This window comes from Schistocerca nitens, chromosome 4 (assembly GCF_023898315.1).
Source record: "Schistocerca nitens isolate TAMUIC-IGC-003100 chromosome 4, iqSchNite1.1, whole genome shotgun sequence".
NCBI lineage: Eukaryota > Metazoa > Arthropoda > Insecta > Orthoptera > Acrididae > Schistocerca > Schistocerca nitens.
Window position 1 is genome coordinate 209,914,975 of NC_064617.1, and position 17,371 is coordinate 209,932,345.

Below are 17,371 nucleotides of genomic sequence, written 5' to 3' on the forward strand. Positions count from 1 at the left end.
CCACTCAAGATGATGGGCAAGCTGGGCAGTGCAGAAGGATAAGTAAAAATGGGAATAGGTGTATGAGGAGTTTGAAAGGAATGTAGCTGCTCCTGTGTTAGGGCAGAAGAGGTTATGTCAATTAAGAAGATCCCCAAAGGGGATTGTGTGCATTAAAGTCACCAAGCAGCCCAAATGAGTGAGGCAGCTGCCCAATAAGATGGAGCAAGTCTGCCCTGGTGACATCGAATGACGGAGGGATATAAATGGTGCAAAGGAAAGAGTCAGGTGAGGGAGGAAAGGGGCAAACTGCAATAGCTTGAAGTTAGGTAGTCAGGGATATGGGTTAACTTTGAACGCCATCCTGTATGAGCAGCACGACTCCACCAAGAGATGGAATGCCGACCTCAAGGGAAAGCGGTCGTGAGGACGCAATTTTATTTCCTGAAGGAAGAGTACAAGGGGACGCTGTGATTCTAAAAGCAGCTGTAAATCCTCTTTCTGGGATCAAAGGACATGAATGTTCCATTGGAGGAAAGTCATGCCGAGGAAATAATGAAGGGGTGCCACCTGACAACTACCGAGTGCCAGCCTGTGGAGACTTGCTGCTACATGGCACGAAGGCAGGAGGATCCTGCTCCATGAGATCCACAGGAGCATCGGCTTTCTTGTGACGTCTGTCTGTGGAGTCCAATGCAGAAAAACAGTTGGTGCACACCGGCAACATTCAGACCAGCTGGGCAAAAGTATCACGCATCGACAACATCAACGAGGATCTTCGAGTTGGTGAAGGAGAAGACTGTTCGCCTTTGTTGGACTTCTTTGAGCCTTTTTCGGTTAGCAGAGGAAGACTCAGGTGTTGGGACATAGGAAGTCTTTATGGGAGTACTCCTGTTCTTTCCGGCCTGCCGGTTGTGTAGGTGGTGGCTTCGCCTCTTGAGGCTAGAGCTGGACGAGGGGATGATGATGCTACCATAACACTGGGTGATTTCACATCAGAGGTGAGGTAAAATCATTGACAGACTTTCAATGAACATAAAGCAGCAGTTCTATTTGTTGTACTGCCTGTCATCATATGCACCATGTGACAGTGAGCAGCTAGAAATATATACCCAAGAACTACTGAAGTACTTATAGCATCAATAACAAGAAATAGATGTTTCCAAGCAAGGTTGCCTCTTTAAGTTTGTGAGTAGGAATCTATCCTTTACCACAATTTACTGTATGAAATATTCACCTGACAAGTGTTTCCCTAAGCCTCAGATTCTGCTGTTCCAGCTGTTTCACTTCATAAGAGGACTTGCCACCCTCTTCACCACCAGATCTCTCTGACATCTCAGCCTTTAGGATTTCCAGATCCAGTGTCATTTCTTCTATCTTTTCTTTTGCCTGTTCCAGTTCCAACTGTAGAGTTTCAGCCTGTAAGCAAGTAATGCTTGTATCAAACATGAAAAGCCTTTGATGTTTTCTCTCAGATGGTACAGAAAGGAAAACTTACACTTTCCAAAACAAGCATACTAATGAAAAACAAAATACCACATAATTAGGGCTCATTTAAGTACTAGGAGTACTAAAACAACCATTTAATTAAACACTGATACTTCTGTAATCCTGAATGAACAGACTACGCAGCAACAGCATTCACAATTTATAGAATTCTTCTCCCTCACCTCCACAACTTAAATTATGCACAAACAATATGGAACACACTGTTTTCAAAACTGGCATGAGAAAGGGTGGGAAATTACAAATCCATTCATGTAATGTATTTAAGTAACTGCCGTAACCGTTAGTACATTTATCTCTCACTGTGAGACAAGATGGTCAATACCTCCATGGAAATATGCTTGCATTTGCCTATGGAACCTTCACTGAACCCAGTTGTACATCTCTTCATCCAAAGCAAATTGACAGCCATGAATGTCTTACTTCAGAGCTCCAAAAATACAGTTGCATGGGGAGAGATTGGGACCATATGAAGGTTGTGCAAGGGCTTCCCAGTGAAATTTCTGCAGCATAGTCAAAACGACCTCAGCAACATGTGGACATGCACTATTCTGTAACAGAATGATGTCATCTGCCAACATTCCAGGGCATTTGGACTTTATGGCAAGCTGCAGTTAATATATGGCAGTACACGGACACTTTACAAAAACTGGAGCAGACCTTCAAGTCCAAACGTCCAGGAATATTGATAGACAGCATCATTCTGTTACAAGATAATGCTCACCCACATGTTGTCAAAGTTGTTTTGACTATACTGAAAAAGTTTCACTGGAAAGCCTTTATAAATTTTCCATACAGTTCTGATCTCTCCCCATAAAATATCCTTATTTTTGGAGTGCTGAAGAAAGACATTTGTTGCTGTCACTTTGATTCGGACACAAAGAGATGCAAACCTAGGTACAATCATGTTTCCATATGCAAGTGCAAGCAGTTTTCCATGAAAGTGTTGACTGTCTTTTCTCACAGTGGGAAAACATATATTAACCATTATGTAGATTATATCTGGAATAATAAATTGTTTACTTACTTTTTGCCATCTCGCTTGTTTTCATCTGACTGGCCCTTATATGTACGTCCAGTATCTCTTTCCATAGCCCTGAATCAATTTCAATGAAATGTGGCAAACAAACAGCAAAAACTTCACACATAACTTCACAAGTATTCACGGTGTGATGTTTATAACCTCCTAATTCTAACAGGCACAGAGATACACAGGAAAAACCCCTACCATAATATAGGCTGCCCCGTATGACAGGTGTGTTGTGGGTGCAACAATGCCCTGTTTTATTGATCTGTTTTGCAGGGTTATAGATGCAGATGGGCACAGCTGTGGGGAGACTGAGATGAACAGAGAAGGTGATGGACAGAGAGAGGTGGTGAGGAGGAGCTGGATAAGGGGAGAGGGGCAGAAGGAGGTGGCGAGAGAGAGAGAGAGAGAGAGAGAGAGAGAGAGAGAGAGAGAGAGAGAGAGAGAGAGAGAGAGAGATGGTGGGGGGGCAGGAGAAGGTGGACATACACCCCCCCCCCACACACCCACCCACCCACACACACACACACACACACACACACACACACACCAAGTGGATCTTTCTCATTCTGGGACCTTAATGACCTACCCTTTCTTTCTAACCTTCCCAACCCATTCCTCTCCTCCCCAAAGAATGCACAAGTAGTTACAAGAAGTTATGAAAGCTAAGATAGTGTCATGTACTTTAAATGTTGTATGTGTATCTGCAGTACTAACTATTTCACATCCTAATGGTAACACTAACCAGGAATTCTGTTTAATAGTTCTCATAGTTGAAATTTATTTCTCATAAAATATGACATTTAAATTTTCATTTCTCTTCCTGAATCAACTATCATAAGAAGTCTCACCTTTTCCTCAGCCATCTCTTTGTCAAGAGTAGCCATTTCAACAGTTTCAGCAAGATCAGCCATCTCTTCTGCATGAGCTTCTCTGGCCTCAATAGCTTCTCGAGCTTCCTGTTTGGCTCTTTGCAAGTCCCTCTGCAGCATTGCCTGGGATTCCATGATACGAGCCTTGAATTCCAGTAATTGCTCTAACTGAAGTTTTACTTTCTCATGTTCCTTCAATTTCTCTGCATCTTGCAGACGTTTAACTGAAAATTACAAACAATATGCAGCATCAATACATAAACAAATTAATTAATGAAAGCAATAATTATTAGTTCAAGGAATTAATCTCATAAATTAAGCATAATTACGTTTCAAAGTCTCCAGCTTCTCCTGCAGATCACGTACTTCTGTTTGCAAATTGTCAATTTCCTGCTGCTGTTGCAAATTTGTTAAACGTTCCTCAACCGTTCCAATGGATGAGCTCATTGCCCCAGGTGAAATCATTGCTGGACCTGGCGTGTATTGCGGTTTTAAAGTCTCTACAAAACCAGTCTGTAAACACACAAAAATTTACCATTTCAATTTACACAGCACATTGTTCCACACACTTCCAAAATGGAAATCTTCCATTAAAAAATCATTTATTATCTACACGATTATCTGTGAGAAAACTCTGAACTATTCAATCATGAAATGAGCGACTTTGCAATGATATTAACATTGAGTACAGCCATTTGTCATGCATAGTATTTTTTAACTTCATGGATACCTAAAAAGAATTTTCAAGGATTTTGAAATACATTTTTTTAATAAACACGAAGTTGGAATTCCACAAATAATTTTTTTTCCTAACACACTGAAACCAAGGAGGAGATAGCATTCAACTAAGTAGTATTTAACACACGTGAACAGCTAGGAGTATTTTTCAGGGTCAATAAATAAATTTATACAATGACAAGAGTCAGTAAACAGATACCAACTACACACCATATGAACACAAACAAATGTACACATTCCTGCAACATTCATAATCCATGCAGGAAATGTTCATCAAAAAACAAATGTAATGAGCTCTACAGGAATGAACGAATGTCAAAATTAAGATGCTCTGAAGTGTGGCCTCAAGCATACACGTATTTAGCCACTTCTAGCATTTACGCTACTGGTTCTATTACAGACTGTGTAAACAGATAGCCCTGTAGGAGATCTATGTAACAGCTGGAGTACTCTTGTAATGTAGTAGGAGAGTCCCTTGGATTTGTGGAATAGCAAGCAAATGAATATTTAACTATCAATAATTGGCTTACTTAACAAGCAAGTATATCAATTACTCATACAAACAGGCAACATTACAAGAGTGTTTATATATGATGAAAACAATTATTGGCTTTAAGAATTTCAAGGCCCTCCAATAGCTGCAGCAATCCTCTACATTTTACACCACCAGTTTAATTTATGCAGAGAGAGAATACCTTCTGTTCTCCTCTAAGAAACTATCTGGAATAATTTAACAAAAGTGTTGTTACACTGACATTTTTTTTGTTTTCCCTTCACTTTATTCATGAAATTCAAGTAAATAATAATTACATGCAACACTGTCTGCATATAATCTGCAACAAATAAATAATAGCGAGATACACTATCTGATCAAAAATGTCAGGACACCACTAACCAGAACTGTCCGCTAGATATCAAGAGATGCAGATCTACCAGTATAAAAGGAGACAGGGAGTATCGATTCATCAGCAGAGAAGCAGTAACAGCAGAATGGGTCAGTCAGGAGACATCAGTAGTTTCAAACAGACTAGTCATTGGGTCTCACCTGAATAGTAAGTTCATCAGAAACATTACAATCCTTCTAAAACTGCCCAAAAGTCTACTGTTGGTGATGAGCTTGTGAAGTGGAAACATGAAGGCACAAACACAGCTAAACCAATACCAGACAGACCTCGTGCACTGATGGACAGAGACTGTGAACATTGTGGAGGGTGGTTGTAAAGAGACTGCATGTAATCAATGGAAGGACTTGCACATTTCTGTAATCACTGCTAAGTGATGCTTGAGGTGGTGTGAACAGCTATGGCATTGGACACTGAATGACTATTAATGAGTAACTAGGAGTGATGAATTATGTTGTACCTTATAGCAAACTGATGGAAGGGTTTTGGTATGGTGAATGCCTAGAAAAGGTTACCTGCCGTCAGGTGTCAGGTGTAGTGTCAACAGTGAAGTATGGAAGACGTGTTATGATATACCATGGTATGGTATGGGGATGTTTTGTGTGGTTAGGGTGTAATCCTCTTATTGCAGTATAAAAAACTGAATCCAAGATATGGACACATTTTACAACATTGTGTATTATGAACATTAGAGGAACAGTTCAGAGACAATGATTGATTGCATCAGCACGAAAGGTACTGTCATTAAGCAGCATCTGTGAGGCAACGGTATGTAGGCAATAACATTCCAGAATTGGGCCAGTCTGCCCCGAGTCTTGACCTGCACCCTACGGATCATCTTCGGAATGAGTTAGAACATTGGCTACACCCCAGACCCCATCGTCCAACATCACTAATACTCTGGTTTCAGCCCTTGAGAAAGACTGAGCTGCCATTCCTTCAGACAGTCAGACACGTCATTCAAATAGTCCCTAGCTGAGGTGAAGCCATCATAGAGGGTAAGGATACACATACTCCATATTAATGTCCATTAACAGGTGTCCAGACACTTTTGATCAGATAATATATGCTTTTAATAGAAGTTAGTTTTGCTTTTGATGCATCACAACTGACATACACCAAATCCATAAAAGTACAACCTCCACAAACTATAAAATAAAAATTAATTTTCCATTCTCAGTATCATGAAGGAAGAAAACTGAAGGTTATAAAGCCATTCCAAGCAAAATTAGAAGTTAGAAACAGTCACCCCAAAAGCAGTGTGTTTAAAAAAATTGTGTTTATTCTACACATTTGGTACTTATATCATAAATAATGGCAGCTTCCTAATTGCATTTAAATCTAATTAAATACATTTTCATTAATGGCATTTCCAAATGAGCCCCCAAAGGCAATGTATTAATTTGAGTTATTGAGCTGTGAGAGTGACAACAAGAAATCTTTACTAGAAGCAAAAAACAAAACACATGTATGACGAAAATGTAGTAAAACTAGAAAGCTAAAATGTGGGGTCAGCCACACACTATGCAAAAGCACTAATTTAATGCATGTCAAAGGTACATGCTTTTAAAACCTATTAAATTGGTGCTTTTGCATTGTGTGTATGGCTGAGCCTACATTTTAGCTTGGAAGTACAGCCATGATCCCATATCCAGTGATGTATTAATTCATAGCAAAATTTGTTGCTATACACACATTAACTGATGAACAGAGGATGCTCTAATCTCCAGCATTTTTCACTGAGTGACAAACTACAAGTAGCATACACACTGTACAATGTGAGAGATTCAACAACATAAATGCTATTAAACGAATCAATATGCAGTGTTTGTGATATTTCTGAAAACACATTTTTCCTCCCTTCATCTAGCCCTTTATCAGAATATGAGACTGGACAATAATTCATTCTGTACAGTGATACAGTTATCAACCTGAGAAACTTTTTTAGCACTGACTCCTGCAAAAAATGTTGACCTGAACAAATTATGACATGTTCAGATAGGATTATGATATACATAAAACAAATGCCCATCATATTAGGAACTGAAGGAACCAATGTGTACAGAGTATTGAGCAAGCTGGAGTTAGAACCTATCTGGCACAGATGTGTTTTAAGTATGTTGACACACTGCCACAAAGAAACACCCGAATATAATGAGACATTTCTAGCCACAGTATGTCATGGTTATAAGTTCCTTTCACCTGTGAATTTGACAAAAGATGAAACGTAGCTATTTCATTTCAAACATGGAAGTGACAGACATTCACTGAAATGTCAGAGAGAGAAAGTGAGCAGAAATTCTGGGTTTTCGGCAGCCAAGGTTCCACTTATGGAGTGTCAACGTATCACATAAAGAATGAAGTATGTAGACAAAACACTTCACTTCAGTGGATAACAATGCCAAACTCTTCTTACCATTTTGGCCTTTTACCAAGTGGCTCATACACCCTTAGAAAACTAATAGAGCCCTTTCGTTCAATGTGATTAGAAGATGATACTTTAGTGACACCTGCTGAACTGTGGTCAGTGCACAACAGGGACCGAGTCTTAAACCTCTCTGATCCTAGTCGCAATACAACATAAGGTAGCCAAGAATGGGAAAATTGTGTTGAGAACACATTTCATTTATAAAGTATTTGCATTATGACTAAAACACTGTTCATTTTAGTGAGAGTGGCCCTCATACAATGAAGCATTGTCTTATTAAATACTAGGTTTCAAATCAATCATGCAAACACCAATTGCTTTTTGTAAATATTGTCATAAAACCAATTTTATGTACAGCAAGCACCATACATAGTATTCATTTCAGCTATAATAAAAAATAAAATTTTACATTTTATGTCAAATTTATACACTAAATGATATATATTATGCATGTCATTGTAATGATATAGTAAAGAAACTTTGATCTTCCGTAAATGTAAGGCAACTGCTGGTAGTTACCATTACATATACTACCTGTGTGGAGGATTTTATTTGAAATAACACATATCTCTGGCCATGTGCATGAAACACTTATTTTTCTTCCTACAAAGTGGTGAAATAATCTAACATTACAACAAACACAATGAAATCAGTGGCATGAAATCCATGTAATAATTCCTTATGTAATGACTGAAGATCTATCTGCATCCCTGCAATAGCCTAAATAGAATTCAGACTGGTTATGAAACTGACACTATGCAGATGCATCACACAGACGTTAGATGTATTTTACAAAACAACACAAAATCAGTAATAATTCAAAGGCAACTTACCACTCACTGTTAAAAATATCTGCACATTGTTTTTAAAATAAGCTTTAACTTAAGATTGAAAAGCAGCCAAGACCTCGAAGCAAGTACAGAGCACACACATGGGGGGGCAGGGGCGAGGGAGGTGAAAGGTCAAATATTTTGTAATGGAAGCCTTTACTATTTTAATGTAAAGAAACTAGATAGACTAGTTATATCAGAAAGCACTAGTACATCTGCTTTATTCTGATTTAACTTCTGATGTTTTAGTTTGTGTGTTAGCTAAAAAGCAGTTCTTTTAGAATTATCTGGCACACCCTAACAACCTATCTAATCTACAGAATAGTGGTTTGAACAATTCCATTTCACTGACTCATTGGCATAGAAAGTAACATTTAAGAAGCAGTTTAAAAATCATAGTTATTTACTGCTGAGAAAGAAGCTATTTACTATACTGAATGTAAAGCATCAAGTTCCTAAAAAAATGTCAGTTGCAAGTAACTACTGTCTTGCTGATATTACTTAATGTAACATTAATCCCATTTTAAAGAATTTATAACAATCATTACTATGATGGACTGTTGAGAATTCAAACAGACAGCATCATGTAATAAGTGTGAGCAGCAACAATGCATTTTTTTCACCATTGCAGTACCTCATTTTAATTGCTCCATGCCTAAAAAATGTATCTCGTTATGTATAATAATCACATAATGTGAAGTCGCAAAAAGCTGAATATCATCCCCAGAATGACAAGGGAAGTAAACATGAATAGAAAACATTTAGTGAATTACACTGACTATTAAACATGTTTAAAAAATCCTGAGTATCAATGGTGACATGTTTAACAAATTTTTTGATGTCCACACTTACTCATTTCTCTGTGAGTGCATAAAGGTAATTTATGATTAACTTACAGGGGAGTACAGAAAAGATAAGAGAGCTGAAAATATAAGTGAACAATGTTCTTCACTCACTAATACTGACTGCCAGTGGTGTGGTTACACTGTACAACCACATGAAATTTGCTGCAAACATTTCACATGTTTACACATTAATGTAAAAAAATTCATTTCCTTTCAACATATGAATGTCACATATATTCTATGCCAATGAGCTCTAAAGCTATGAAGCTAATAATCATCAACTACAATGCATTCAGAGAGTGAGTGTTCCAACAGTATAAATGACCAAGACAAATGATGGATAATCAAAACACAATATCCTCATGTGTAACACACATTTAGAACACAATTAGAGTTGAAGAAAAGATCTATAAAAATTACTTGATCCTCCCCAATGCTACTCCCTGCCAAGCTTCGAGGTCTTTGAGAACTCTGCTTCAAAGGTACAGATTCTGGGCTTGTGACGCCCTGTTTGGAAGATGCAGTAGGTTTCTGAAACATAAGACATGATTCATCTGTTCTTAGAATACTAAAGATTGAGTTGCACCAAAAATCTACAAATACAACTTAGAAAGAATCAGAAGAACATTCATAAATATCGAGGCTTTTGCTGTCTCAGTTTATTGCTTACAGCTTACTCAAACAGATCTCATTACTTTTGGCACTATCATCAAAAGTACCAGATTAATTATGGCAGTCCCATGAGCATTACCATTACATAAATCATTACAGTCTCACATTGAACATTTAGTAGAAATACAATTAAATTTTAGATAACTTAAAATTCTACAAATGGTTGCTTTAAAACAGTTTTTTCATACCAATTAAAATACATACTTCATAAATAAATTATGCAAATGTTCCATATAGCACAGCTAATGTTCTACTCTTTATTTAGAATGTGTATGAGAGGTCTGTTTTAGAGATTCTCAATGTACAATCACTCATTATTCGACAGTGAGTAAACGCAAATTCACATGCATGGTCTGCTAGCTCGTTCATGCTAGAAGTAGTTATGTATGCAAAAATATTATAAGAATTCAGATGTTTAACATAAGCTCTAACATTTCCACAATCTACTTTTCCAATGGCAACAGGAGAGGGTAGAAAAACTCCACAATAACTGTTTAATTCATTTTGCACAGTGCTGAGCAAGAGCATCCCATTAAATGAGATCTTTCTTCTGCACACATTCTGCCTGCGAAAGGTACACAAAAACCAGCACTTGTGTTTGGGTCACACTCTTCAAGCAATGAAAACAATAATATACAACAACAACATAATAGTTCTTCAAAGTTGTGTGTCCCTCAAGGAAACAACTATTAATAATTCAGAACATATAGGGAAAAAAATTCACTAATTAGTACAAACGAAACTTGAAGAGGAAGTGACATCGGGATGATAAAATAAATAGTGCTAAAATTTATCCACAGGAATTGTTTGGTGTTTAAGTGCAGTGCTAGAGGGCAGTAATATACCCTTAACAAGAATATACACTGAACATTCTATAGAGTAGAGGTTTAGATTAGTTAGATCTTTGACGGAATAAAACTGCCCAATGCACAATTCTAAGCCTAATACCTGTTTTTTGTAGATAATACTCCACTGACAGAGCTACCTGAAATAACATTTAGATAACCACAGATTGTGAATGGGTGAGGCTACATAAACAGCTTATTATTCCCTGTTATTTATAAACATGTGCAACTACCATAGTGCAGGCACTTTTACTTGCCAGTTGGCTATGACAGTAAACAACCACAAACTTCTGCTGCTGTGGGGAGAGGAGACATACAGGAGAACAAGCCCCATCTCGCTCTCACAGGACTGGCCATCTACAACTATGTCTTGTGCTTCTGTGAAAGCACAACTGATATATGGCCATATGGATCATCAATCCTGTATTTTCTTGTGAATTTGTATTCCAACCTCCTAATGGACAAGGATTAGTTTCTTCACTCTTTTCAAAGTAAGGAAAGACAACAAGCAATGCACAACACAAAGCACAGCAAAGTAGACAAAGCATCTGGTAATGGCTACCGTGCAATCGCTTTCCCAAGTTGGCAGTGTTGTCGACTGACTAGTTCAGGCTTGACCTCTGCCTGTGTCTTCACAACAATAAATCAAAACACACCCAAACTGAAACTACAACATTAAAGTGTCCATGCTGTAGTAATCAACCTGTGCATAACTTGGAATTAAAAATAGACACCAAATTCTGCTCCACCAAGATCCTGGTACTGATCTTGCCCACCAAGGTCCTGGTACTAATATTGCCCACCAAGGTCCGGTACTGATATTGCAACAATGAAATACCCTTGAGCTAGGACATGTTAAATGGAAAAGCTTATGACATTTGTGTAAGGCAATTACAGATAATAGGTAATGTGTGATATGGTGCGTAACAGTCTCTACAGTACAGACACTTACCCCTTATCAATGTGGAAGAACAGGTGGAGCCTAAAATTTTGCTGGGGCTATACATGTTGTCAGTCAGACAAATGACAGACTTTCATGAAAAGTACGTACGTACGTACGTACGTGTGTGTGTGTGTGTGTGTGTGTGTGTGTGTGTGTGTGTGTGTGTGTGTGTTCAAATGGCTCTGAGCACTATGCGACTTAACTTCTGAGGTCAGTCGCCTAGAACTTAGAACTAATTAAACGTAACTAACCTAAGGACATCACACACATCCATGCCCGAGGCAGGATTCCAACCTGCGACCGTAGCGGTTGCTCGGCTCCAGACTGTAGCGCCTAGAACCGCACGGCCACTCCGGCCGGCTGTGTGTGTGTGTGTGTGTGTGTGTGTGTGTGTGTGTGTGTGTGTGTGTGTGTGTGTATGCTGCTGGTTGCAAACTGGTGTACTGCAGAAAATTCCAATCAAACTGATCTCATGTATAAAAACCTATCTTTACTCAAATCTTGTTCCTGATCTTCCCCTACCCACTATCTGCTTATGAAATTCAACATTACTTGAACAATTGAAAGATGGAGTGATCCAACAATGATTTCTGTAACTATCTGTTAATTTTAAGCTATTAATCACACAAATTGTGTGTTTCTATTCAAGTTCATAGGCTTACATGTGTATCCATGACAAATATACATTTGCTTTTAATGAATTCGTTGCTAAGAGACAACAGTGTTAATAACAAAAGTAGCAACAGACAGATATACTGAAGTTAAGATCACAAAAAATATTTTAAGCATGCTTATATGTGTGTCCTAATTTCTACAGTTTTAACACTATATACCAAAGACAATAATATATTCTTTGAACATCTTTGAAGGTAACTTTATCATCTCTTGTTAAGCACTGTGGCTTTTCTGATTTATACAGCTCGTTAAATTCCCCCACAACTAAGAATCTTTTCAATCCTTATTTGTTGTAATAAGGACTGTTGGCAGATTAACATCACTCAAGACAAGGTTGTATAACAGTTTTGTAAGGTCTCCTTTGGTTCACCGGATTCCCCAAACAAACATTTGCTTTTCTCTATTGAAACTGTCAGACTGTCCTAAAGGAACATCCTTACAAAGAGATCACCAGCCACATCTGCAAATCACACTTAAATGCCTTGCAGAGAGTTCATTGAACCACCTCCACAATAATTCTCTATTATTCCACTCTCTAACAGTGTGTGTGTGTGTGTGTGTGTGGGGGGGGGGGGGGGGGGGGGGGAAACGCCTATTCTTTCTGTGTGGGCTCCTATTCCCCCCCCCCCCCCCCCATTTTATTATGATGATCATTTCTCTTCATGTAGGACGGTATCAACAAAATATTTTCACTTATGGAGGAGGAAGTTGGTGACTGAAATTTTGTGAGAAGATACCACTGCAATGGGAAGCACTTTTGTTTTGATGATTTCCACCTCAAATCTTCTACAATGTCTGTGACACACTCTCCCATATTCCTCAATAACATAAAACTTGCTGCTTTTCTGTGAATTTTCTCGATGTACTCCATTAATCCTATCTGGTAAGGATCTCAAGCCACACAGCAGTACTCCAATTCAAGTTTTTTATTATTGTAATTCCTAGGTATTTACTTCCATTTACGGCCTTTAGATTTGACTTATCTATCATGTCACCAAAGATTAAAGGGTTCCTTTCAGCATTCATGTGGACAACCTCACACTTCATTATTTAGGATCAACTGCCAGTTTTCGCACCATACAGACATCTTATCTACATCTTTTTGCAATTGGTTTTGATATTCTGATGACTTTACTAGTAAACGACAGCATTATCTGCAAACAACTGCTCAGACTGTCTCCTAAATTGTTTATATAGATATGGAGCAGCATAGGTCCTGTGCTGACTGTGTCAATAGACCGCCATCTTCACAGTATTTCATAATGTTCAAACACAATATATGTTCTAAAATCGCACTGCATATCGATGTTAACAACCTGGACCTGTAATGTAGAGGGTTACTCCTACTACCTTTCTTGAATACTGGTGTGACTTGGGTCTTGCCGCTAGCATACTTGACACGTGGAAGAGCGGCTATGTGGATAATCATTTTATACATACAGTGAACTCGTGACCAATATATGATGAACAAATTCACCTGTCTGGTGGTAAGAGGAAGAAAAGGGAAGATTAGGGTTCAGTATCTTGATGATGAGGTAGTTATCACTCAGTGTTCATCTCATAGACAGCTGCCATCACCCATAGCATGGATACATTCTGTGGAATCTCAGAAGTTATAACTTGTTTGTAGAAATCTGTAGCTAGAATTTTAAAACACTTTTATTCATTTTGTACGTTCTACTAGAAAAACACCAGTTATGATATAGATAGTGTTGGAACTGGATACAGAGATGCAACTTCGGTTCAGCAGTATTTATTGAAGAAAAGAAATTGGGAAAAAATATATTCAAATACATAGGAAATTGGATAATATTTTTATTTGAATTCCTTTCACAGTCAATTTGTGTCACAAACATTAAACACAAGATCATATTGAAATTTGGCATTCATGGTGCAGTGAAGTGGATGCACATGCCAGTTAACATGTACAAATGCCAACAAATTTTTCAGTAATAACAAATTTTTCAATAACAACAATTTTTTACACTGCTGTCCATCATCTTAAAAACCATGCCAACTCACACAATGACAGGAATGACCCTTGTTTGGGCTGTCTCCCTACACCCAGCACGTAGGACTAACATCAGTTGTGGATACAGCACTGTAGGTTCAACTTCATGTAACTGCATCATAAGCACCGGCAAAAACCCTACTCCAGACATCTTACAATTTACCGGGGCACATGTGTGCCCCGGTAAGTGGAAGAGACATGGGACCTTCAAAACACAAACTGCCTGCCTGCCTGCATTGCTTTATCTTCCTTTATCAGCTTCCTCGGCTTCATGTTTGTGCTAGTTTAATTGACTGGTTGTCTCAGTCCTAGCTACATCACCACCTTCCCTGTGAGAGGGCAGCAGGTTTCAGACAAATACTACACTCATCAATGGAGAGAATTTCAAGACACTGATATAGAGTCCATTCCAGATGTTCCCTTGCCTGCCTTTTTGTGCATCATGGTATAAGGGAATTAGTAATGGACACCAAGAGGAGAAATTCAGTGCGTGGAGGCAGTTAACATACTGTAATGGACTACATAACCTTCCTATGTGCCTCCGAAAAGGTGAAGAACAGTTCTATTGCTTTCTTCTTGGGGTAACAATGGGCTATAATCTATAGGAAGCAGTTATCAACTTATGTTGTTGACCACAAGCGACAATTATGAAAAGGATCTTCAGTGTTTTCTCTCTCATGATAGCAACTAAATGTTCATATGTTGTCGCTTCGATGTATGTCAATTCAGTGGACAACCTCACCTTGCTGACAACAATTCTTACCGTCAGTGACAGTGATGCACGATTTACACTTCAAATGACACTTCAGCTTCTGCTGACACACTGAATAGTGTATGCAAGCTGTGTTGTCTCATTCACACAATTGGAGACCCAACACTGAATGTCACTGACAATTACGTTAATTTTTAGCCTCCTTAAGTAACTGTGTTTAGTGATTTCCTATGGTAGAAAAAGTAGAAGAAAAGCTGTTTCCCCAGGAGGGAAAGGGGGGGGGGGGGGGAGTGGGGGAAGATACCTATGAAAATAACAAAGAGAATATAAAATGTTTTTAATCATATTCTACACAAACATTTTATATGATTTTGTTGTTACTTCATTTAATTTGCCATTTTTCTAAAAAAATTGTGAACACACAGTTTTGTCTTCTACTTTGAGTCAATGACCAATTATATCAGACTGAAAAACTTTGAAAAGATAAAGAAAACATCATGGAAGGGTTTTGTATGCTTGATTACATTCCTGTTTGCCATAAGAAATCTGATTTTCCATCACTGTAGTGGGGTACTGGTTTCCAAGACATCACAATAACATCATTTTTCACAAATTTTACATTAAAAGCAGGCTTCTACTAGAAGCAAACAGTAAGCTGCAACAACAGAAACACTATTAAACAGGGATTTTTTTCACTTTAACACTTTACAGCCCACATCACGTAGGAAGGCACTCTCGACCATAGAGGCGGAAGAGAAGTGAAGCATGGAGGGGTGTGGCGGTAGAGCAGGTAAGCAGTCCATGTTGCCATGTGTCGAAGCAGACAACAATCAGATTCATTTACCTATGGTACATCATATTATACGTTCAAATCTATGGTGGGAATAATAGATTTTAAAACAAATTTCAATCAATCATCTATGAGAAAGATCTCTTACTTCACATCTCAACATTGGGTCCACTGCTGAACAGCTTTAGTCGGCTTGACACTGGAATGTGAGAACAGCTGATGGAGCTCTGTGAAGCCGTTGAGTACAATGTTTCTCAAAATGAGGACTATCTAAGAACAGAGTCATCAAAAACTGCCTGCAATAATTGCCACTTACTGCGATTTGGACTGTATTATACGAAAAAATTTAATACAAACAAAATTAACTTCAAACTCAAACCATTATATTTGGTCAACACAACTTCTACTCCATACAATTTTTAAATATGTATAATGCACATTTGTTGGTGTGTGTGACTTTTAGTTAAATGTAAATCACTGTGTATGAAAAGAGTTACTGATAGCGGAAACTAGTGTTGTCAGTATGTTATTGCATCTTTCGTTGCCAACAGGCATTGTGAGTGTAAACTAGCTCGTTTGACATTACAGTGAGACACTGTATTTATGATCCACTGAACACACAAACAACCATCTCCTGTGAATAAATCAAGAGAATATCGATTGATAATGTCAAAAACTAACAATATTTTGACAGGTAACCCTCTCTGTCATTTTAAGGTATTTTCCAATTCATGCCTTGAAAATGACATATGTTTACTTGTTGAAATATCAAGAGTTTTTGACGAACTTATTGGGCTGCATTCTCATGAAATATTAGAGCATACAATGTGCTGGGAAAAGCTTACCTTCTCCTTGGACAATATGTTTAATATGGGGTGTACCATTTATCTGATGACCGCCTGTGAGGTGCAGTAGATGCTGGGCTGTGAGTGCTCCGTTGCCCAGCGATCAGATTCCGTGTTGCCATCTACTGCTGTGGCATAGCATTACTACACGTAAAATATAAGCACATAAATTTTGTACTCACCCATGTCATACAAGGAGATACTGGAACTGCGTGCCATTATTTTCCATACATTTCTTACACATACTCAAGAAATTATTAATCACACAACGTAATAACCTCCGAGATACTGAATTAATTGATTCACAGATATTATCCTTGAGTTCCTCTATCCTGTGAGGATTTGTTGTTTTCACTTTGTCATTCAGTGCACCCCACAAATAAAAATCGCACAGAGTTAAATCAGGACTTCTAGCAGGCAAGATATTGTTACTAATCACTCTCACTTTCATCGAACACATCGTGAATTGCGTTCAAGGAATCATTTGCCATATGAGCCCTTGCCAAATCATGTTTAAAAAATGCAAAGCTTTGCTCTCTTTCACTCTGTCGGTCACAAAATGTTTTGCACATATCTTTCACTTTTAACTGTGTGATTAAAAAAATTGGGCCTACTATTCTGCCGCCACTAACTGCATACCACACCCCTATTTTCTGATCATGAAGGGGTTCCTCATGAAGCAAAACAGGTCTACTGGGAATTAAGATACCTGTGTAAATGGAACCAAGCCTCATCTGAAAACAAAATAAGG

At 38.2% G+C, this 17,371-nt stretch overlaps 1 protein-coding gene across 2 annotated transcripts in view; it reads right to left on the reverse strand.

Moving 5' to 3' along the window:
- The window catches only part of LOC126253428 (dynactin subunit 1), a 146,647-nt gene that overhangs the window by 82,168 nt on the left and 47,108 nt on the right, over window positions 1-17,371 (reverse strand). For both annotated transcript variants that reach the window (XM_049954760.1, XM_049954761.1), the window contains exons 7-10: window positions 9,548-9,658; window positions 3,714-3,897; window positions 3,364-3,608; window positions 1,217-1,398 (exon numbers count right to left, since the gene is read on the reverse strand). In XM_049954760.1, coding sequence (XP_049810717.1) covers window positions 1,217-1,398; window positions 3,364-3,608; window positions 3,714-3,897; window positions 9,548-9,658 — 722 coding nt within the window. The remainder of the gene's footprint in view (window positions 1-1,216; window positions 1,399-3,363; window positions 3,609-3,713; window positions 3,898-9,547; window positions 9,659-17,371) is intronic.